The 25,002-nt window shown below is 36.9% G+C and overlaps 1 protein-coding gene across 1 annotated transcript in view; it reads right to left on the minus strand.

Annotated features, from left to right (window-relative positions):
- CABCOCO1 (ciliary associated calcium binding coiled-coil 1) overlaps window positions 1-24,493 on the minus strand; it is a 152,952-nt gene extending 128,459 nt beyond the window's left edge. The window contains exons 1-3 of the mRNA XM_055308745.1: window positions 24,448-24,493; window positions 24,251-24,382; window positions 18,536-18,627 (exon numbers count right to left, since the gene is read on the minus strand). Coding sequence (XP_055164720.1) covers window positions 18,536-18,627; window positions 24,251-24,382; window positions 24,448-24,493 — 270 coding nt within the window. The remainder of the gene's footprint in view (window positions 1-18,535; window positions 18,628-24,250; window positions 24,383-24,447) is intronic.
- Window positions 24,494-25,002: the final 509 nt, after the last annotated feature.

Raw genomic sequence — 25,002 nt, forward strand, 5'->3', positions numbered from 1 at the left:
TGTATTGTAGGACCTTGACCTCTTAAAACTGGGTTAGGTGCTTTTTTTGCATGCCTGCAAGCAAAATTTTTCGACCTCTGTACATACATTTGAACACTGTATAAATGTTTCATTGGCTAGTCATGGTTAAATTTTGCATGATTTTTTAAAAAATCAGGTCTTGGCATGTAAGTTCAACATAAAACTGTAAAATAGCTCATGTGTAGCACAGAGTAGGATCAGGAATGTCTGCTGGGTACGTGTTCTCACCATTATGGAATTGTTGACAATTCATTAACAAGGGAACCCATAACATATTTATATAATGTGATATGAAAAGTAATTTAGTACTGTTTGTTAGGTTTAGATGTTTTTGCCTGATTTATATTTGAGAAAAGCTGAGATCTAATTAGTGACTAAACCTTGATTTTATCTTAAGTTCTGAATTACTTAATAGAAGGATATCCTGAGACTATGGGGAAGCTTGATTTTTGTTTGTTTGCTTTTTAAATCTACCATTTAAAATTACTTATGTAGATCTAGGTTTTGTTTCTATTTTAACACTGTGAAAGCAAGTCAGAATATTGTAATAAATTTAATATTGAGACTGACATGGCTGGAATAATCTCACTGTGCTAATTTTTATCATTGTAAACAAAAATATGTTATAATCAAATAAATGTTAGTTATAATAATCATGTGTTAAAATAGATTACAGGCAGTATATTTAACATCTATTTACATACTGAACATTTTTATCTATTTATGTACTGTAGCTTAATTTTTAAAATATCAAGGGGAAGGTTATACATAGGTCAAGATCTATTGATGTAAATATGGAAGCGATTCTAAAATGGCAGCTACAAAGGAAATAGGAAATACCATAAATTGTGCCCATAGTTGCCCAAATGAAACTAGGAAATACTGCTCCTTTTGTGACTATAAATAGTTCAATGATCAAAACAGTATTTTTCCTCACCTATTTTTAATCTGTATAATTATACTATTAAGGAAGTAGAATAATGTAAAAACCTTCATAATTTCATTACAAGTCATTGATGTTAGGACAGAATTTGGAGGGACACTATTGTTGGGGTGTTGGGGGCAAAGAGATAATTCATTTGATTTTAAGATTGCCACTGCTATGTCAACAGAACTCTATAATTTTACTTCATCACCCCTCAACAAACTTGTAGACTTAACATCTAAAGTTCACCTTCTTACATAGGTAGAATGTAAGCTCTTTATTGCCAGTAACATGAGACATAGGCATTAATAATGTCATTTCCATTATTATTACTTTGGTCACTAGAGTGAATTGTCTTTAGTAGTTGATTAGTAAGTTGAAAATGGTTTCACTTATGTGGAAACCATGTTTTAAGTGGAAAAATCAAGACATACAATATGAACCCAAAACTTATGTTGTTTTGAGCTAGTGAAATGATTGAAATGGATATGAGATAGTAAGAAAACAGAAAAATGCACCCTGTACTTCCAGTATAAAATGAGAGACAGGGACATAGATAGACACATCTCAAAGAAGAAATATTAATGAAAAGAAACACATAAAAGAGGTTCAACCCCACTAATGATGAAAGAAATGCCAGTTAAAGAAATCTTAGTAAGTCTTGCTTATCAAGATTCACAAATGTGTGGGGCAGTGGATACTCTCAGGCACAGTGGTCCTCCCTTACCCATGGTTTTACTTTCTGTGGTTTCAATTATCCTCCATCAACCATGGTCTGGAAGCATATGATCCTCCTTTTGACATATGATCAGAAGCTCATTAGTAGCCTGATGTTATGTCACAATGCCTACATCATTCACTTTATTTCATCTTACCACACAGGCATTTTATCATCTCACATCATTATAAACAGGGTGAGTACAGTATAAGGTTATTTTTAGAAAAGACCACTTCACATAACTTTTATTTTAGTATACTGTTATAATTGTTCTATTTTATTTTTAATTATTGTTAATCTCCTACTGATCCTAAGTTATAAATTGAACTTTATCATAGGTATGTATGTATAGGGAAAATGTAGCATATATAAGGTTTGGTACTATCTCTGGTCTCAGGCATCCACTGGAGGTCTTGGAACATATCCTCCGTGGATAGGGTGGGAAATACTATACTTCTCATGGACATGTGAATTAATACAATTTCTGGAAGTTCAAATGACAATATACATAAAAATGTAAAGGTTTGCATACTTCTTGTCTCGGAAATTACATTTCTATAACTGTATTCTAAGGACATAAACATAAACGTCTACAAATCCCATCTGTACTTTTTGATGTAACATTGTTTATAATCTGGGGTGGAGAGGAGAAATAATGTAATGTCTATTAATGAAGGAAAGATAAAGTAAATCTAGTGAAATCTATAACATGAAATTTTATATGGTTATAAGTATGTTTAAGAAATTATTAATGATAAATTAAAAGAGTATAGTACAAAGTCAGAAATACAGCATGATAATCATGTAAAATCTATACATATATATTTAGTACAGGAACTGGAGAAATGCTCACTAAAATATTTGGTGCCTTTGGTGATTTCTTTTCTTTCTTTTTCTTTTCTTTTTTTCTTTTTTCTTTCTTTTTTTTTTTTTTTTTGCTTATTTGTACTCTGTAAATTTTCTAAAATACATAGGAAATGTCATTTTTTCCATTACTTAATGGAAAATTTAAAACTTACACAAGAGTAGAGAGGATAGTATAATGAACCTCCCTGTATTTAGCTACTCCCATTTCAACAGCTATCAACAAAAGTCCTTTTAAAATAATTTTTTAGGGATGCCCAGGTGGCTCAGCGGTCAAGCATCTGCCTTTGGCTCAGGGTGTGATTCCGGAGTCCCGGGATCAAGTCCCACATCAGGCTCCTTGCTTCTCCCTCTGCCTGTGTCTCTGCATCTTTGTGTCTCTCATGAATTAATAAATAAAATCTTTTTAAAAAAGACAAAAAAACCCACAATTTTTTAAAGTTTAATAACCCATAAACCATTGTGAGTAATTATTAATTATGATTCTTTTTTTTTTTTTAAAGGATTGAATTTTTGAAGCAGCTGCTTCTTTTTTTTTTTTTTTTAATTTTTTTTTTTGTTTTTTTTTTATTTTATTTATTTATGATAGGCACACAGTGAGAGAGAGAGAGGCAGAGACATAGGCAGAGGGAGAAGCAGGCTCCATACACCGGGAGCCCGACGTGGGATTCGATCCCGGGTCTCCAGGATCGTGCCCTGGGCCAAAGGCAGGCGCCAAACCGCTGCGCCACCCAGGGATCCCAATTATGATTCTTTTTTTTAAAAAAAGATTCTATTTATTTGAGAGAGAAAGAAATGGTGAGAGAGAACACAAACTGAGGGAAAGGGAGAAGTGGCTCCTCGCTGAGCAGGGAGTCTGACAATGGGGCTCCATCCCAGGACCCTGAGATCATGATCGAAGCTGAAGACAGATGCTTAATAGACTGAGCCACCCAGGTGCTCCTAATTATAATTCTTCATAAAGAATTTCTCATATCTTCCCTTGAAAAATAACTTGTTTCCACAGCTTAAATCCTATTTCCAAAACATTGGCTTAGTCACCAAATTTTTTGTAAAGGAAAGCTAAAAGCATTTCAGTGTTGTTAATGAAAATAGTAAATCAATAATGTGATTTCTTATTTTTTTATCAAAGTGAAAAACACATCTCTTTGCCTGGCAAGTTAATCATTGCTGCCCTGAATATATAAACAAGAAGGCTGTGAACAATGAGATCCAAAAGGTGATGTGGCCAATTGTGTGTGGTCTTTGCTTTGTCTTTCTACTTCTAGGTTAGGAATGAAGCAAAATTTGGTAAAGCACATTTAAGTAGAAGGATCTTTATACTTTGCATTTAGTTTTGAGCACACTTTCATTCTTGAATTCAGAAGCTGAAATACAGAACGTGCTGTGCAAGCAGATATTACAAGGGTTTTCTAGGAGAAACGAAGAGCCATTGTTGCTCCAAAGGATTATGTGCTTACATGCGAAAATAGACTTCCATGAGTTCAAATATTTTCCCCATTAAAGAATAAAAGACACAATGAGGTGCATCAACCACCATCTACTATGTTTACAGCTAAAAACCTTTCCTTCAGACTCTTGATTTTGTACCAAGCTTTAAAGACACTGTTTCACACTGTGTTGTTAGCAAGTGGTGTGTGCATTTTGATGATCTGACCCCTTCGGTGAACTTTAACATGCACTATTTTTTAAAAATCCTGGATAACATACTTTTTGGAAAATGAAAAATTGTTTCTTTTATTTCCATAAGGCCCAGTACTGTGGTTCCAATGCACTCAGTATAACTGGACCATAAAAATAATAAATGTGTGACAACATGAATATAAACATAATAAATGTCATGTTTTCACATGGCAAATTGTCAATATCTATTGACATTTGTTCTTATGGCATCTATTAAGGCCACACCATATTTATTAACTCTGGTTTGATTACACCGCTCCATTAACTTGGTAATTTCATTATAGTTTAAGAGGGATTTTAGCTGCTGGATTTAGTTTAAATTTTATGCACAAGCCCAGAAGTCCTTGGGCAGTGAACACATTTCATATATATAAAATAAATAATTAATGAATAGAAGCTATTTTGGAGAAGCAGGAAACAACAGAATGAGGACCAGATAACTTTTTTTGTCACACAAACTGAGAAATTGCTCACAGAGATTATAGTTGTAAACTATGTTAGGTATATTCATTCATATGCTTATTAATAAAAGACTTGGGAGTAAAAATACAGTGTGAACAATAAAGGCAGATGCTTGTACAGGGCAAGAGGCTGAGTAAGTTGGTTTGCATATGAGCTAATTTTAAACATGATGTTGCAGAAATGGATGAAAAAAATGTTCCCCTTCTCATAAATCCCACAAAAATTGCCAAAATTGGTTAAAAGCTTCTTTATCTTGTAGTCAGTATCACCAGTAAAATAAGGACTATGAGTCTGTTACTTTAGCTATCATCTATTAACAAGTTTCAGACCATACCTGGGCTAGACCCTTCAGTCCTCAGCCCACTAACTTGTTTAATTTATTATCCTTTCTGAAGGCACTTAGAACATCAAAAAAAAAATGTTTTTAAAGCCTTGAAAACAAATGAGTAAACACATGCTCTACTTATCATTTTGTCAGACTGAACAAAGCTCTTTGGATGTGCTCAACAGCTCTTGGATGAAGACAAACCTGATCACTTAAAAAATGAACTTCATTGGGATCAGGAAATTTCAGCAGAAGCTATTCATTTTTATGAGCATTAACTGACAAAAATCTATGTATTTGACATAACCCACGTATCTGTAAAACATCCCCTCCATGTTAACATCAGGAATGGAGAATCAGGCAATTCAGATAAAAATTGTAGCATATGGTAGAGTCTTTACAATGGTGGGAAGATAGGCCAAAAATTATGTTTGTAAATTTCTGAAATGATTTCCAGAAACGCATTACAGGCTAAGTGCTTTATACAGTATGTATTGTTAGCAGGTGTTGTGAGCACTTTATTTCTAACACACAATGCTGACATTTTACTCCTTTATACTCTTTAAGGGAACAAGCAGCATAATTGGAATTCCTTTGAGAATGATTTGTTAGTTATTTTGGACCTTTATAGGGAGTAAATGGTAAATAAGAGCTGAGTTTTTGGACATTAGTATCTATTGGTTGAGCAGATTATACTGTAAATTTTAAAAAGGAAGGGCAATTTAGGCAATGATGCTAACAGCTGCACGGTTATTGTGTAATAGTGGCCCACCTGGGCTGAATTGTGAATTGCAAAACAAAGCTGAATGCTTTCAATTCCGTGATGTATTATGCTACAAGGGAAGCTCTCAGCTAAGCAAAATGCAGAGCTACTGTCAGACCATCCCTCTGCCAAATTACTACTGCACTGAAGAATGACTACAGTGATATCATTTGGTGAGATCATCACAGTTCACTTCTCTTAATGTTTCCATCATTTCTGATCCCAATTATACATCTTGGTAATTTATTTTTGGTAATGAAGTGTTTTATCCCCCTTCACTTTGGTAGACCTTATATTAATTTTTTAAACACTTGTCCAGCTCTTTGAAAATAAGAGTGCAGAAAGTTTTCTCCCACCTTCGTTATGATGAATGTAATAGGTAAAAAATATCTAGGCAATGAGTTACATGCTATGATTTATATACGTCAACTGCAATTACTTTAAACATAGAGGAATGATCTTATAAGTGGATTTAACAAAAGCCTGCTTGCACTTAAGAATTTACTACCAAAATATGTGATTGATTTGCTTTCCATAACTTTATGAAAAAGAAAAAAATATCTTCTACATCTTCATCAAGACCCCAACTTTGCATTCCTCTAATATTCCTTATATTTCCTAATGTTGAGGGTAATGGAGGCTTCTAGAAACATAATTTGTAGGAAAAGAAGAGTTGAAACATAGAGTAACCACCAAGTGGTCTCACTATGAATCATCACACATAAGAGCCAAAGGAAAGTTGGACATTATATCAGCATTGTTTTCTTTCCAGATTTTGCTCAATTTGGCTAAGTTTTACAAATACTTTAGGGGCAGGCTAGAGTTCTGCATCTTGATCTTTCATATGACCCTGAGAAGTCCCTTAGGCGTACAGATGTGTTTGAGATGGAGTTTAAACTACCTTTCAAAATGTATCAGTAGCAAAGGGTGTTCATTTGGTTGCTTTCTCTTCACATGTCCTCAGACAGAAGCATGGAAACTGCTATTATATTTTGATGCAGAGAATAATTCAAATTTTTAATAAAGCCAAATGGCTGCCTGGATAAATCTGTTAATCAGTTTTTCTCTTTGCTTGTTTTCTTTCAGTAATGTGGTTTCCATTAGACATTTCAATTCTGCTTCATGGCTGGTGAGCATCTGTTTTAAAATACAGTTAAAAATTGGTACTCTTGGTCCAATTCCAAGGGGCAAAATCAGCAGGAATAAGTAATCCCACAGCCTTAAGAAGAACCTTCTAAACCATGAAAAAAAGTACTAAGTACTAAACTTTGAATAAAAGAGCCATAAATGAGTCTGGAAGCCTCATTTACATTGTAATGTGCATACCAGCATGATGTCATTATCAATTAGTGTGAGTATTTTCTAACAGCCATCTATTCTGACTATGTAGTCATTTAGTTTATGGTTATGATTGCGGTGTGTGTGTGTGTGTGTGTGTGTGTTGGTATCAGAGAGCAAACACTAAAGCTGCAATGTCCGTGGAAGGTAGTAATACAGAAAAAAATTGATGCCAGCCATGAATCAGTCCTGTTTCATTTAATGTTATTTATTGCTATGAGGTAGATATAGTACCTCAGAAATCTATGCGTGTTGAATAGCATAATAAAATCGGGCTGTAATATAATCTTTCTACTGTATGAGTTAAAGCAACAAATAAATATATATATTCTTTTTTTTTTGTCAGTCCCATCACAATGTAATCTTTTTTTTCTTTTGGATTTTGGAATGCTATAGGTATTGTCAAGACTCCTATTTCATTCTTTATGTTTTAATGTTTCAATCTCTCTGTTTTGATTATGTTTCAAAAATCCCCATGCACTGATTAGAGAAGTGGCATCTGAGCTGTGAGGTAAGACTGTCCTCTCCAGTTTAAGATTAGTTCTTTAGAACTCCAGGCTCTCTGGGAGAATCTAAGGCAATATAGGGCAGTTTGCATGGACATTGATGTCATGAGTGAAGTAGTCTTGATGAGATGCTGTTCTTAAATCTGCTTTCTTGGCTTTGGGCTATCTTTTAAAATTTAATTTAATTTGTTTCTACTTTCTGTACGCTCTGAAATATTCCATAGCTTCCCTAGTCTTATTATTACTAATAACATTTTCCATTTTGCTGTATTTCCACATATTAACTCATTTGATGATTAAGAAAAATGAAATTATCTTATGATTTCAGAACATAAATACTTATGATGACTGAGACTCATCAGTGAATGATGTACATGCAATTTATATTTTTGTGGTATTTCTCAGTAATATTCTTACATAATATTGTTGAAAAATATAATAATTGAAATATGTGCACCTTTTTTTAAATTGCCTTAAAATGACACCTGGTTTACCTGTGCAATAAAAAAAAGGTAAAAAAAAAAAGGTAAATAAATGAAAACAATAAGAAAATGCCATTTCTGGACTTTGCTCTAAGCATTTCTACAGGTAAGGTTGGTTTTCCTCTGGACAACAGTTTCCATCAAGTATACATCCAGTCCTCAAGGCTCTCAGTCTAAGGCTGTTTCACTCTGAGCACGCTGCAGCTTGGTGATATGTGTAATGTTCTGTGTCTTTGTTAATCACACAATGGAAGGATTCAACTTACTGAATCATTTGCTTTATTACAACTCCAGAACAGCACTGTAGCTGCCTCGTGGGAACTTTCTTGGAGGGAGTTATTCTGAAGGCAGTCACTATGTAAATACATTCCTTCAGTTCCTGTAAATGGCACCAAGACATTCTCCTACCACTCAGTTAAAAAACAAAATGACCCTTTTGATAAGCTTTCCTGGTGGAAGTTTTAAATACATTTAATAATTTCATGGTGTTAGCATGCTAAATTGCTAGGGTGGTAACTGAATGGGATAATGTATGCGAGAGCTTTGGTACATTGCCTGGTAGGTGATAAACAGTCAGCACGTGCTAATATCCAGCAGTGATGCTGGCTATTGACCATGTTCACATCATATATTGAATTTCAAATGGGTATCCACCTAAACTGTCATATTTGAAAACTGGATATGCCTTCCTTTATTTCCCAGAACAGACCAATGTGCATTTTTTTAATTTTATGTATTTATTTGTTTATTTTTTTAGAGAGAGAGAGAGCACACAAAAGAACCAGGGTGGGAGTTGGAGGATCAGAGGGATAATGAGAGAGAGGATCTCAAGTTGGTTCCACGTTCAGTGTGGAACCCCAAGAGAGGCTCAGTCCCACAACTCTGAGATCATGACCTGAACTGAAATCAAAAGTCAGATACTTAACTGACTGAGCCACCCAGGCATCCCTATTTTTTTTTTTTTAAGTATGTGAAACTCTTCCTTCTGACCCCATCCTCTCTCACCATTTCTGAGATGTTGCAGAATCAGCCATCACTTCAGGCTCTCTTGCTCCACCATCTTTCTTGCAATCTATGAACACTCCCAATCTACTTCTAAGCCCCATCCATAAAAAAATACCTTTCCTGATCCCATCTTCCCTTTATGCAATTGATTTTATGCAAACTTTATAAACTTTATGCAAAATTTATTCTTTCTTTCATAGCCAGACTTCTTAAAAGCGCCATCTCCTTGGTGTCACATAATTTGAAAAACATCAAATGGCTGGAGAAGGACAATTCATATGGTTTCACTCATATGTGGAATATAAGAAATAGTGAAAGGGATTATAGGGGAAAGGAGGGGAACTGAGTGGGGGAAAATTAGAGAGGAAGACAGACCATGAGAGACTCCTAACTCTGGGAAACAAAGGGTTGCATAAGGGGAGGTGGGTGGGGGATGAGGTAACTGGGTGACCAGCACTAAGGAGGGCACTTGATGGGATGAACACTGGGTGTTATCCTATATGTTGGCAAATTGAATTTAAATTAAAAAAAAGAAAAATGGTTGGCATAGTGGAATGAATACAAAGATATAGTGGTGTGTCCAGCATCTCCAGGATCAATTGCAAATTGAGTGCCAGTCAGAAAAAAAAGATCCTGCTTCTCAAGTCTGCCTCCTAGTATCTACAATGTCAGCATAGACTATAAGAAATTGTTTTATATACAACGAGGTATGCCAAGGAAGACATGGTGTAGTTTCTTTCTCCTAGCTGTCTATGAAATCATTGTGGAGAGGACCACATGCATAGAAAGATCATATAGTGAAAGAGAAGATATAGGGTGGGGGAGGGGGTTGGTAGCAACATTAGAGCCACATTGGAGCTGGGCCTCAAGGCTTGGTGGAACGTAGCAAGGTTGAAGAGATATAGTTCCAGGTTTGGAATACTAAGCAATATGGTTAGCGACAAGAAAAGGTAAAATGTGTTTGGTAGACCGAGAGGAATGATCCATCTAGGAAAGAACATTTTTATGGGAGAATGGTGCAGGTCAACACAAAAATATTACTCAATGTGCACTTTATTCAACAAATATGTTCCTGGAGAGTGGGAGGACATAAGGACTGCTGTATCTGTTTTTTCTAGCAATAATGACAACTGGCCCTCTCATCAATGAATAAATGCAAAAGAATCAGATTCTCATAGTTTTCAGTCTTACCTTAGTGTGAATGAAACAATTGCTTTAACTCTTTCAGGGATTTAAGTGATCTATCATTTGCTTTGTGCACCTGCCATTTTATGTGTTAATAATGAGTGCTGAGTGTTGTGGGCCTCTTAGATGTAATTTTAATAAATATTTGAATGCTGCTCATGTCAACCTAATTTTTACTATTAACTACCTTAATAAATCTCTGTGCTATATGGTACAACATGGGGCAAATTTAGGGAGGAATTATACTAAATTTATAAATTACTAGCAATCTCACAGGCCCTGGGTTATTTTCAAATTCCACAAAGTTCATTGATAAGAAAGAGGTTCAATTAGCCTTTCTCAGGATATAACGTACTCTTCAAAAGCCATATAAGATTTTACATGGCTGGAGGTCCATTAAATAAATGACTTTGGTGCACTAGATAGGACCCAGGAGACCTGAAATTAATTGTGTGTAATCCAGTCATCCACAGGCTTCTTGTACTTATTTATTGTTCTATAGCAATATTATATTGATACACTATATGCCAGTTGTCATATTGTGTCATTCTGTGTGATGTTGCAAAATATTTCTGATTTTTTTCTCTTCTGAAAGACTCTGTTCCTCTAAAAAGCTTCTGTGTAATACACATGAATTAGTAATTTTAAGATGTGATGGGGTGAGGGCTAGAGCTCTGGGCACGGAAGGTACAGACAGGTCTGCTGCTTTATGTAATCTGGTAGCTGTCTGACGAAGATGGGGAGTTATTATTGAAAACATGAAATCAGGTCTTAATTCAGTGACTTTATACTAGCTTTTCATCTAAAACACCATCATCAGAGGAACACTATGACACATTTATCCAACCCTGATCTTTGGGAAGTAGTCAAGGTAGAGTTTTCCTTTAACATCTGAATTTGACCAAGAGCTCTTGAGCCAATTTGGAAAACAGTGTGTTAAGATGAAAGTCACAAGATTCAACAACAAATACTCATCTTCTTCCTGATTTTCCTCCTGGAAATTCAAAATCATGAAATTATTGGCAAGAAAACTCTCAGTGTTTTAAGTAACATATTTTAAAGATCTACGTAATGTAATATAAGAGAATCAGCCAACAATTGATCAGAAAAATCTGAGCTAGACCAAACAGTGTTATATGCATGGAAAAACATCAGCTATATTTCTTTGAACAGACTCTTATTTTTCCTGGTTGTGTTATTCCATGGACTAACTTATCTGGAGGTTGAAATTGTCTAGCCATGATTCAGAATCCTTTTAATGAAGTTATAAAAGGAATATCTAATATCACCCAAAAGATGAATTTAGCTCCATGTTTAAAGACTAAAACTGAAACTTCACACGAGGTTGTTCTGAAATCTTCCTCTGACAAAGCTTACAAGACTCTATGAGCTGGAAGGGAATTTAAAAGTTACTTCTTTCAACAGGCCATTTGCAAAATGAGGAGCCTGAAACCCAGAGGGTAGCTACATTCCTCAACTTCCTACAAGTAGGTCACAGCTCTTCCTGGTTCCCCTCTGCCACTGGCTTGAGGGCAAGCAGTTCTGAAAATTCTCTAAGTTTCCACAGGCCCATCATTTTGTTGTAATTTGTATCACTTGATTTTTTTGAGTATTGTTCTTATGAGTAAAGCATGTGTCTCCATGAGGATGCCAACTACTTTTAAGCAATAATTATGTTTCTTTTGTTAAGGTTTGGATACATGGTGGGGATTCAGAGCATAAGCTTTGCTGTCTGAAAGACATGGATTCAAGTCCTAGCTCTGCCACCTAGTTGGTGACTTTTGACGAGTTACTTAAACCAAGCTTCAATTTCCTCATAAAATAGTTTTTATTATTGTGAACGTTAGTGTGTAGTCAATAAATACTCCTCTCATCCTTATCATTCAATAAATGCTTATTCATCACTTGAATATAGGAAACATTTCTGAGGCTTTATTACTACATTAAAAAGTATTTCTCATTCCATATTATTAAAAAGTGATAGCAATAGTATTTAGAGACAAAATTTGCAATGTGTTCAACTGTCCCTTGTTGGTAGTATTTCTAGATTTGTAGACTTTACAACCTCATCTGTATTATGCAGAAAAAACAACTCTAAAGGTAACTCATTGACTAGTTAGTGAGTCACCGGTAGGTCAGAATTCAAGCAAGGTTTGATTCAGAAATTAATGAGGGATAGAATGTGGACGTTCCTTAAAAAATTAAAAATAGAACTACCATATGATCAAACAGTTCCACTTCTGGATATTTATCTGAAGGAAATGGGAACACTAACTCAAAGAATATATGCACTCCCATATTTATCAAAGGATTATTTACAATAGCCAAGATATGGAAACAACCTTAATGTCCATTGTGAATGAACAGATAAAAAAAATGTGGAATATATATACAATGGAATATTACTCAACCATAAAAAGGAAATTTTGTCATTTGCAAAAGCATGGATGGACTTTTAGGGCATTATATTAAATGAAATAAGTCAGACAGAGAAACCCAAAATAAATTAGTCATGAAGATGTAATGAGTAGCATGGTGACTATAGCTAATAATAGTGTATAGTATATTTGAAAGTTACTAGGATAGTAGATATTAAAAGTTGTCATCACAAGAAAAACTTCACAACTGTGTATGGTGATGAATATTAATTAGATTTACTGTAGTGATCATTTATCAATATATACAAATATGGAATCATGTTGTACACCTAAAGCTCTAATATAATGTTATATGTCAATTATGCCTCAATAAAAAGTTTTTAAAAAAAGAAAATATGTTGTCAAAGATCCCATTTTCTTTCTGACTGTTCTCTCTACCTGCAAAGTATCTGCTTCATCCAAAAAAGGCTCAGCTTTGGGGAACTAAATGCTTCTTAATTCACATTAGGCAGTAAAAGAGATAAGATCTCCTCTGGTAGCTCTCAGAGAAGAAGTACAAACTTATTTTTTTAGAAAATCTCAGCAAAGAACTTCTTGTGTTTCACTGGCCCTCAATGGGCTCTGGTCATTACATCAGAGAGTAGATTTGCGGACTGGTTTTAGCTGGTCTGGATCCAGCTCTGATGTGGGGATAAGTCAGCTTTCTATCACTAAACATGCTGTTTTGGGAGGAAAGGATACTCAAGAGGAAATTAGAATATGCTTACTAGGAGAAAAAGACAATGGATAATGAATAAACCAAAATGTCTGCTACATCTCCCCAGAGCTAGTGGTGTATCCCAAGTTTGAGATCAAATGTTAGCTATCACCACAGTTCTTTATTTTATATATCATCAAATTCTTTGCTTTTTTACAGATTAGTAATCACTATGGACATAAGTATGTTGTCATGAAGATATTTAAAGAATTACTTCTATTCAAATTTTCTCAATCTCCTCCCAAAGCAGTGGCATATGGAGAGTTTACTATTATTGGACAGGAGGTCTAGATCAATTAAATTAAATATAGCACATTGCAGAATCTCTGGAGGGTGGTATTTGAAGCTTTTAACTCAAAGACAGAGTAGTTGTCTCATTTTGTGTTCTCATGTAACCAAATTTTCTTTAGAAAAAAATTATTATTAAGCAAGATAGATATGGGATTGGAATGAATTCCTTTGAATCATTTTGACCATAATCATAATTTCCACTTTTAGCAATTCATAGTGTTATCAACATGTAATCCTTCTTATTTTCACACATATTATTTAACAAAATACTAATCAAGTTGAAAATTCTTTTCTGTTTCTATCAAAGAAATTTATGCTCTCAATTCTGACATTCTCAGAACACTATGGATCACACTGCATGAATATGTGAGGATACAATATGTATCTAAGCTGCAGTAGCCAAAAATAATTATGGCTCAAAATTAGTTTGTATCCCCATGGAGAATATACACTTCACTTACAGGAAAAATAATCACAGAACTAAATGATGCCAAGTACAACAAAATGATGCAACCACAGAATCCCAGAGAATTTTCAGAATAAAGAATATGACTTATTTTGGACTTTATGGTTTTTGAGTACACCAGGGTCTGGTGATAGTGACTGAGTAGCCTAGCAGAAGGTTGTGCTTTGGGCAGTCTGGTAGTGCTTGGAGTCACAGATTCTGTAAGAATCAGGTGACAGCTACAAATGCTCACACCGGAACAATGTTCCTTCACCCAGAATTTCACATATAATTTTGAGGGTTCATGGACTCCCTGAAACTCATTTTAGCCCCCAGCGCACATTTGTGATAAACATTTTTATCAGAATAAAAAACTAAACCCCCTTTCCTTGAATTTTAAAATATAATATTTAGATTTTTATAGGCATAGCTTTAGGGATTTGAAAGAATGAGTTTACTATTTCTCAAAATGTATTTCTAGTTGTTCAGCCTGGTAGGACTAAGAACATGTGAAGGAGTAAGAAATATAAAACATTAATGGACTCTTCCAAAGCCTTGCACATAGTAGGTACAATGAATCTTGAATAAAGTGATGAAAAATCAGTCTTAGAATAATGCCGAGGTAGCAGCTCAATTCCAGTGTCATAAAAGTAATGTTAGGTAAATACTTATTAAAATAATTCTCTTAATTTTGTCATAAAACAAATTGCTTCAATATTATATAATTTTTAGGCTTATATATATATAGGATTTTCTTCATATCTGAATTCATTAGAATATACAAAATAAAGTGCTTATCCTCTACTTCTATTTCTTGCCTTTATAACATCAGTGAAATATTTTCCAAAATAAACAATATATTATGTTCATGGGTATACTCAAGTAGTTCTATGAATAATGTTCCTTAGAGTTTGCATTTTAAGGGATATTTTAATTTTGTCTTTTGATTTTTATAATCTGTAAGAAGCTCTTTTCTAAAATCAGTGTTCTCACTGGAGGTGATCCAACACATCGACTCAAATGACTGAAAAAACATGATTGGTCCTAACATTGAGCAAAACTATGTGGAAAATTTGAAATGATTTGTAAACATTTTCACACTTATTATGATTCAGATATGGACTGTGGCCCAGGAAAGATTTGGATTTATTTTGATAGTCCCTGTAATTTGCTCAGCAATGTTTTCCTAAGTTATGATTTCATGCTATTAGAAATTGCACATTGTTGAGATACCACATGCAAAGAAGGTATGATATTATATGGCAACAATTAAAAATGCTATAAAGTAAACAGGTTTCAAACCAAGAAAACATGAAGTGAATGTGGCACAAATAGAATCAAGAAGGAAAATATCTAGACTTTAGCACAAGGTACCATTCTCAGCACATGGCCCAATTTAGTTTTAGCAAGCAGAGCGAAACTAGAGTACAGATGAAGCAACAGGACATGTGGACTTCAGTCCTGCATCCCCTGGCATCAGTCTGGAAATCAAGGACACATGTCTTGACCTAAATGCTACACAACCAATATCTTTTCTTCTAGGAGGTGTAAGAGGCAGGATTGACTATATTATTTGGGGAGCCCAGTGCAAAGTGCAAATGCAGGATTTCTTGATCAACATTCATCTGAACAAAAATTCAAGATGGTAACAGCAATGCATTCAACCAAGCATAGTCCTAGGCCACTGCTTGTCCTGGTGACAGAGGAAAGGAGTAAGAGAGACATCTCTGAATCCTGCCTGTCCCAGTGCTGGCTCCTCCTGGACTCCGAGGAGATGCACAGATCAAGCCCTAGGGAATGGCCAGTGCGCTGTTTGGTGCATGTTTCGAAAGCGGTTGAGATGACGGGCTTCTCCTACCCGAAATCTATCCCCTAGATAGATTGTGAGGATTAATGAGTTAATATCAGAAATTGCTAGAGGGCAAATCTTCACTTGCCTAAAAGAGCATAAAATTTTTATTTTGTCTTTTATGCTTTCTGACAATCCCTTCAGTCTGCCACTAGGCTTTTAGTGGAGCGTGTGGAGAATTTAGGACAAGATGATGAATCTTACTCAAGGGCATCTCAATAGCTTTGCAAACTTAATGCAATAATGTAGGTCTTGGGCGCTGTGTCATGGACTAAACGAAGACAGCAGAAATTCAGATAAAAGAGGCTATAGTTCATCCTATTGTTATTATTTAGGAGACAAATTATGGCAATGATTTTTTTTAAATCTTAAAATCCTCTTTATCACAGCTACCTAATTCTGTTTTGAATAACTACAAAGCCATAAAGATACTCAATGGAGTACTGAAGGCTGTATTTTCTTTTACATAGTGCAAAAAGGATACACTTTGTCATTAGAAGGAAAAGAAGCCTCAGCCAGGTTGTACATCTGGAAAATAGGTAAAGCCCCAAATGAAAGCTGTTGCAACAACTGGGACAGAAACGAAGTTGCAATATCCTTTTCTTTGGCACCCACTTGGGAGCCCAGGAGTCAGGCTCCGGCTCCTCGCCTGCTCCATCGCCACTGCAGGATTGGGTCTAGAGTGAGGCGTTTAACACTTGGAGTCCAACACTTGAACTAAAAAAAGACAGGCAGACTAGAAGCAGAGAAAATAGCCAGAGGCACCCTGAGGAGAAGGGACAGGGGGACAGGAAGCCAGAGAGCAGCACATCCTCCAAGACAGTAACTACCTGTGACATCGGCCCTGGGGAACTCCTTTCTTTCTCCATGTTCCCCTGAGCTGTGGGTTTCCCAGTGTGTGAGTAGAAGTTACATTGAAGTCTTCAGTCCAAGAAACCCTAAAGGGTAGAGGGATTTGGTTCCTGCCCTTGCTTGCAGGCTGGCAGTGGAGATAAGGGTATCAAAGATGCTGAAAAGGAGTAAGAAGATGGTAAGGGATTTGACGAGGAGACAGAAAGAGGGATGTTAGGGATGGTTTCCTGAGGGAGGCGTTCAGGGCCTGGCCATGAGGTGGGCAGAAGGGGGAAGGGAACATGGCAGCATGCCTACCTTGTGCCAGAAGGGAGCTGAGAACTTTCCATAAATTTATCTCCTGCAATCTTCGTGAGGCCTCTGTGAGCCCACTGCTATTAGCTTCATTTAAAGACAAACATTTTTTTCTCATTTGTGATCAAAATTTTAAAATGAATGAATGAATGAGTTAATAACCCCCTCCCCCATACAGACATAAACATGAGACATGATTAAGATCCTTAGGATAACTCAACACCAAAAAGATTATGGTACTCTTCCTTATATATAATTCATAATAAGACATCACACATTATATTCATATATATGCTAGAATTTAAACAGCTTATTTTCAGATTTTCTTCTAGCTAAATCCTGGGTAAGTCTATTAAATGTTGACTTGTATCAAGTTTGAGGGGCCCTTGTTCTTCTGTACCTTTATTGTGTACTCTTAGCTAGTTTCTTGAATAAAATGGCACTGCACCCAAGAGTGACAGAGACAGTAAGTGGCAAAGCAAGGAGTCAAATGTTGGTCTATCTGATGCCAAAGCCCAGGCTCCCAATGACATGGCTTTCCCATTGAGCCTACCTGAGGTGCATCTAGCCCCTGGGTGTGTGCTTAACCATGAAGACCTGCTGATCTCTGGGAGCAGCCATGTGGGTGGAAATAGAGCCTCTATGAAGAGATAAAGACTTTGTAGGATGCTCTTTGAGACTTTGTCACAGGTTTTCAAGTCATACAAACCTCCCCTATATCTGTGATATATTGTTAGATGACAAAAGCAGGTTGCAGAGAAATGTACACAGCATGATCCTATTTTTTCTTAACAAAATGCCCCTATATCTACGTGTATAGATGTTGTTACATATTTGTAGAGTTACGTTGGGTACTGGAAAGAGATTTAAAAAAGGAAGACAAAAGGGCAAGTAGATTGCTAGTATAACGTAAAGAGAACATATAAAATAACACAGTTCCATCTACAACATTACCTCAAATAGGTAATCATTGAATGTGCCTACAGAAAAGTTCTCCAGGTAACACAATCAAAGACAACAGTGATTTGTTTGGGTGATGAAGCTGTGGACAGTTTTGGTCTTTGATCCTTCCTTTTGTCATTTTAATTTAGCTTTTGCTCTAAGGTAAAATAACAAAGTAAGCATAACAGGTCTTCCCAAAACTGTGTAGGTTTAGTGGTGCCTATAGGTGAACAGCCAACAATGACACACCTGCTAGTCATAGAGGCCCCTCCTCCAGGCTCTCAACTCCCCTCTGTGTTTCTGGCTGGGAAATACCAACGACCCACTGTGCTCCCACAGGGCAGAGGCTAGCAGTGGTGAAAGCCCCTAACCACACACTGCACCCCATGTAAACAGTAAAAAAAAGTGGAGGGTCCCCTCTGGGAACTTGGGAAAATGCAACTTGCCTACCCTGTTTGAAAGAGGAGTAGTGGCCACTCCACTCCTGGAGATTGTTGTGTTGTAGGATGGTGAGCCCCATATCTTTAGATCCTCCAGTTCTTCTGGAAAAATGCAAAATTCAAATTTGTATGGGCACACTGTTCATTTTTCATGACTAGCACTAAATCACATCTGACCAGATGCTGTGTAGAGCCACAGCAGACACATGTGCAGTCACATGTCATTGTGCCTTGAAGGAGAAAGGGCCCAATTCAGTATTTTGATAAGAGCTCAGAAAGTTCTAGCAATGGTCAGGCAGAGTGGTTAGGATGGGAAAACTGAACACAGAGATCACGAAGTCACATAGTGGGGGCGAAAGGTAACTGTGGTCTCATAAAAAGACATTGGTGATAACTTTTACTGATCCCCAGTTTTGCTGAGTGTCTGTCTTTTCCTAGCTGTCTATTCTCTCTCAGATCGACTGTTAAAATTGAACTATGGCGCTCAAACACCGAGAGGGTCACTTTAATAAAGAGTAAAGATATTCTGTCTCCGAACCTCACCACATATGCACACACATCCCACACATCCTCAGCATGTAGAAACATGGAGTGTTGTTTTGCTCTTTTTATTACTTAAGAGCTAGGGATAGGAATGAACTGATGTAAAATAGTATAGTGTGTCATTGCATGTTCTGAATTCCAGCATAATTCAAACACCTCCCACTAAGATTTGTCATCCTGCCTCTAGGCAGGACTGTTCTTAAAGTGTTCTTGACATCTGAGCACCTGTGGTATTCATTAAGCCCTCCTGGGAATAAGACCTCCTTACACATACTCAGAAAGTACCTTTCTCTGAAAGAATGAAGTTCTATATCTCCATCAAAAAGATGAAGGCGTAACCTTCACTCTGCTCTATCTGAAAGGGCAAGAAAAGTAGGTTGACAATGTAGGGAGTAAAATTAAGTCTGTGCCAGCAAGTATTCAAGAGGTATGCTTTATGTAGCTCATGACTTCATAGCAGCAAAACCCTCCTCCCCACTCTGTGTCTTCAGAAAAGGGGCAAGAGAATCCTGGAACATCATACTCTATTAGATTTTAAACACTGCTGGAAACTAATGCTTTTAAACATTGAAATATTAAGAATTGTTCTGTACCCAAAACAGATATTCTTATTTTAGGAAGTAGTTCTTCACCAACTATCACAACATTCTTTTGCAAGGAGCTAGCTAAGAGGGAGTACAGTTTTTTTTTTTTTTTTCTGCCTTGCAAGTCTGTCTTCTCTGTTCTGGTTCAAGCCAATAACTCATTTTATGCAGCTACAGACCAAGAATTTTGAAATTTCTGAGTCATCATTCGAACAGCATAATCTCCATGATCCTGAAGACACATTTCTTGATAACATATTGATTACTATATCCCTAAATGGATATTTCTGGTACATTGCCTGTCTAGCAGCCATATATTCCCACCTATTTGTCTGGGTAATTTCTGGCTTCAGAAGAACATATGGGCCATATTCACAACTTCTACCATTTTCAATGTTTATCTTTATTCCGTCAAATTTCTTATGGGTTCTTTCCATTTCCCTTCTGTCTCTTTATTCTCTTCATTTTCTCTGATTAGTAATTCGTTTTACGTAAAGCTCCAGTTTTAAAGTTAGTGGAATAGACACACTCAGGAATAAGAAAATGGTAAGTCCACAGGCTAAAGTTTTAATCCTTGCTCTGTCATTATTTAACACTAACAGTCAGAATAGGCATTTAACACACTCTTGCCTGAGATCTCCCACTTACCAAATGCCACGAGGGCAGTTTTCTCCTGCCAGCTTCACAGAAATATAGGGGCAATGCATAATGTGCAGGAATTACTTTGAGGGTCTTTGGAAAAATCTCTGTTCTTAACCTCACTCTGCCAACATTGCCCTTTGAAGCCTATGCAGTCACTCTATGGGTTTTCCATCAGAAGGATCCGAGTAATAATTCCTTTCTCCACCCATTTCACAGAGATGCCTGAGTCTCAATAGGCAATCATCACGCTTAGAAAGGACAAACACTACTCAGAATTTAAGGCAGTGTGGCCTAGCTTCTGGAATAGAAATGGTAACAACTGGGATGGTTATCCATGCCCTGTTAGGTGCAGGAACCTATGATTTGTGTTAATTATAAGATCTCTCACAATCTTTTTTACTATCTCTGTAATGTGGGCATAGTTATGTGCATTTTTATATGTAGATCAGGAAACTAAAACTTAGTATGTGAAAAACTAATTCAGGGTCACAAGCCTAAGAAGAAGCAAAAGCAGAATTTGAACCTAGTTTTTGAGTACTTTTTTACCTTAATAAATGATGGCTATTTAGTCATCTATATTCATTGATACACATCTATATTTACATTTGTACAATTGGCTTTTATTATGAAAATTTTGGAATGTATAGCAATCTGATCTAAATTTCTGAATGTCACCTGTTTATGCATCAAAGAAGATGATAATGCTGGAAATGGCTTTAGGGCCAAACAAAGTAACTGCATGTGGTTTCTAAACTGGGTCTAAATATAGATGCCACGAGGGATTGTATGCTGTATCTAATCTATAACAATAGGAAGCAGATCACCATTTTCCAGGGGCCTGGGTTAGTTAGTGGTAGCTTAGTAAAGACATAAGGGAACCCTTTGGGGTGATGGTGATATTCTATATCTTAATTGTAGTGCTGATTGCACAGATGCATACATTTATCAAAACTCATTAATCTTTATACTCAAAATGGGAATACTTTACTATCGATAAATTATGTCTCAATAGACTTGATTTTTGAAAGACAGATGCCATCATTCACTTGCTGTCTCATGAGGCAAGTTATTAATCTATATGTCTCATACTCCTTTTGTGAAAATGGGAATACTAATTGTACCCACCTTCAAAATGTTGGAGAGTATTAAAAAAAAGACACCATATAAAGACCTTACTATCATTCTTGGTCATAGGAAGCAGTCAACACATGCTTATTCAACAAAAATATGTGTCAGACAGTGTTCTAGGAATAGGAAGAATCAGTGGTAAATATGAGAAAATGTCTGCCCTCACAGAGCTTTATACTCTAGACTGGGAGAGGCAGATACTAAAAAAGTTTATCATTTGGAAATGACATTTGAATAGCAGTTAGAAGAGCTAAACCAGGAAAACAATGATGTGAGTGTGTGGCTGCGAGGATGGTGGCCATTTCCCTGAGTGGTCAGCGAAGAACCCTATGGAAAAGTGCAAAGGAGTCAAAGGAGGAGGAAGTTTCTAGTGAAGGGACCAATGACTGGGGAGACAAATGAGGTGTGAATCTGGAAAACTCCACAGCAGGTCCACTCATCTGCCCTGTGGAAAGACACTGGGGAAGTGGGAAACAATGTGCTCTGATTTACATTTAGAATAATTTCTTTGCCTTCTGTATAAAGGGTGGATTCCCAAGGGGTGAGAGAAGCAACAGGTGAGAAGTAGTGATGCTTGGATGAGGGATGGGAATGAGATATAGTGAAACATGGCCAGATTTGATATGTGTTTGGAGCAGAGAAAACAGGGTTGCCAACAGTTTGGATATGGCAAGGGATAGAGAAATCATTTTTAGCTGAAACAACTAGGTGCTATTTACTGCCTTGACATTTACTGATATTTAGTTGTAATAGTTTCTTTTTTTGTTGTTCTGAGAAGCCATTTGGTGGGTGTTAGGTATTATATCAGAAAGCATTTCTGGGCTAACTGCTGATATTAACGTGACTGTGTGCTAAGTGCCAGTTTGGGGTCCAACTCTTAGCTGTAGGTCTTACATTGTCTATTAGGCAATTAAATGCTTATGTCTGAAATCAGAAAGGCACTTGTGCTTGTGCACGTGTGCACGTACAGGTATGAATATGTGTGCATGCAGAGTATGTTCTTGAGGCTACAGAGAGCTCTGCTGGTAGAGCCCAGAATGTTCCCTTCTCCATAGGGATCACCCAGTTGCCCCTTGCTCACTTTACCCATACCGTCCTGCACTCCGCATAACCTTTATGGAGCTAAGACTTTGTCCATCTCTGGCTCCCTCATTACTGCTCTATATTTTGAAAACACCTTGATTCCCTCCAGTCTTCCTCAGTATCTCTGGGGTGGCAAGTGGGAAGATGTATGGGACACTTCTCTAGTTTTAGCTCATGGTTTAGAGTTCAAAGGCGGAAGCTTAATTTTCTCTCTTCAGTGGGGAGGTTCAGAGTCAACAGCACATTAGCTGATGAATGGAACTTTCTCTCCTGCCTCCGCTTCCTTCTTCCTTCCACTGGAATTTCACTCAGTGTGAAGAACTCTTCTCTGGGATGAATCAATGAGCCAACGCCCCAGGGACCAACTGACAACTGGTAGAACCTTTAATTCAATAATAATAAAATAAAGTCATTGCCCTCCATTGAGCACATCCTACCTGCCAGGGCTTTATAGGAATTCTCTCTCCTAATCCTTTCAGCAAACTTAGAAGCTCTCTTGTACAAACTTGTAAGGCTCTTTTATTTTCCGCTTCTAATGGTTGAGTACACAGGCTCAGAGAGTAAAATAATTTGCCCAAGGCCACACAGCCAGTAAATGACAGAATTGGGACCTCAACTCAGGCCTGTCTGGCTCCCCATTCCTAATTTATAACCGCTAAGCTATAGGGCCTCACTCCTCTTAAAACTTGGAGTACAGGGCTGTTACAGCAAGACTCCCCAGAGTCTTGGCCTATTACTCAATCAACCACTGGGATGCTGACCATGAAGCTCAGCGAACATTATCACAAATGTGGCAGCTGCTGTCTTAATTAAAGGGCCAGGTTTTCCTTGTCACTTACAGAGAAGGATCTGTTTGCTAGGTTTTTGGCTTTTTATCAAGGCATGGAAAAGAGCAACACCTTCATTTTCAGACTTGAAGTTTCCTGATTTTCTCTGGACAGGCGTTTGTTTGTTTGTTTGTTTGTTTGTTTGTTTTGTGAAATACACTTTTAACCCATTGGTATTTATTCACTACAAAACAGTCCATAGATTATTAACTCTGAGATTTCACATGCCCCCACATTTCAATCATACTGAATACTTGTAATACTTCCTGTCCTTATATGACAGAGTTTGGGCATGTGATATCCAGCAAGTAAGTTCAAACGGAGGCATTGTTAATGGGCAAAAGCACACACAAAAACTATCTTTCAGCTTCATGTTGCTTTAAGATCCGGCCAGAACTTGTGAAAGAAAACCACACACACACACACACACACACACACACACACACACACACACACACACACACACACGAGAAAGAGAGAGAGAAGACAAAGAGAGCAGACAGAGACAGAGAGGGGGTGGGGAGAAAGAACACGGTTGAGAGCAGGAAGTACTAGAAATACTGTTTAAAGGCATGATCTCATGAGATTTCTACTCCACTTTAGCAGGATGAAATATTGGGTTTATGTAGATAATCAAACATTGGGAGCTGGCACTAGAACCAGTCCAGACAACCTTCGGTTCTTCCACTGCTACTTGCAAACTTTATTTGCCAGACGAGGGGCCAGAGATTATTCCCCCTCCTATGACAATTTGCTATTCAGAGACTATGTCTTTATGTGACTCAGATGTGCTTCATTTGAGTGAGGGAGAAATGAAAGTCTGAACCACAGATTGCTAACAAAGCGATGCAGATGAATCTATTAAAGTGTATCTCCTCGCTGTTTTGTTTTTGACTTCCAATTGGCACTTTTTCTTGCCTCTCAGCTTTGAAACTCGAGAATAAAACGCCTCTGGAAACAAAGCAAAGCGAGCTGAAGTGTGTGTGTTACACAGAATGCTGAGAGCGATGTTTGTGCCGCACACAGCTACAGCTGTCACCGATTTTTCATCTACGGAGAGGTCAGCCAGACAAAAAGACCCAAGACAACACATTCAGTAGCATCTTTGTTCTCACCTCCGACTAGACGACGTAACTTGTAGCGACTCCCAATTATGGTCATAGAGATTTTTCAGCACATCACTGGTTTGGATATTAATTGTTGGTCAGATGGGGGAGTTCTTTTAAGCTCCTCAAATAAAATAAATGTAGCTTTCATTGAAGATGTTAACCCAGGAGCTCCAGAGACTTAACTCTCCACGCTGGAAACGGATTGGTTTATCTCCAGATTGTTTTGTGGGGATAAGGATTAGCTCTGAATTCAAAATGATTTTCAATCGTAAAGAGCTGCTCTGTTATTCAGAGTTTGATCGCATAGGTTATTACTGAGATCTTTTGCTCCACCTTGCTTGTCTTCCTTATAGTTTTCCCCATCCCTTCCACATCAAATGGCTGGATGGGGTCGATCTACTTATTAGACGCCTAAGAAACAATTAATACACTGAGATTTAGGGATTGTTCAATCATCAGTGCTGTCCATCTCCTTCTAATTATTTGTGGCTATTCAAATGTAAAACTTTTGCACATTTTTCTATTAATATTAACCATAACACAAGCTAAATAAAAAATTAG

Source organism: Nyctereutes procyonoides, unplaced genomic scaffold, assembly GCF_905146905.1.
Source record: "Nyctereutes procyonoides isolate TBG_1078 unplaced genomic scaffold, NYPRO_anot_genome, whole genome shotgun sequence".
Taxonomy (NCBI): domain Eukaryota; kingdom Metazoa; phylum Chordata; class Mammalia; order Carnivora; family Canidae; genus Nyctereutes; species Nyctereutes procyonoides.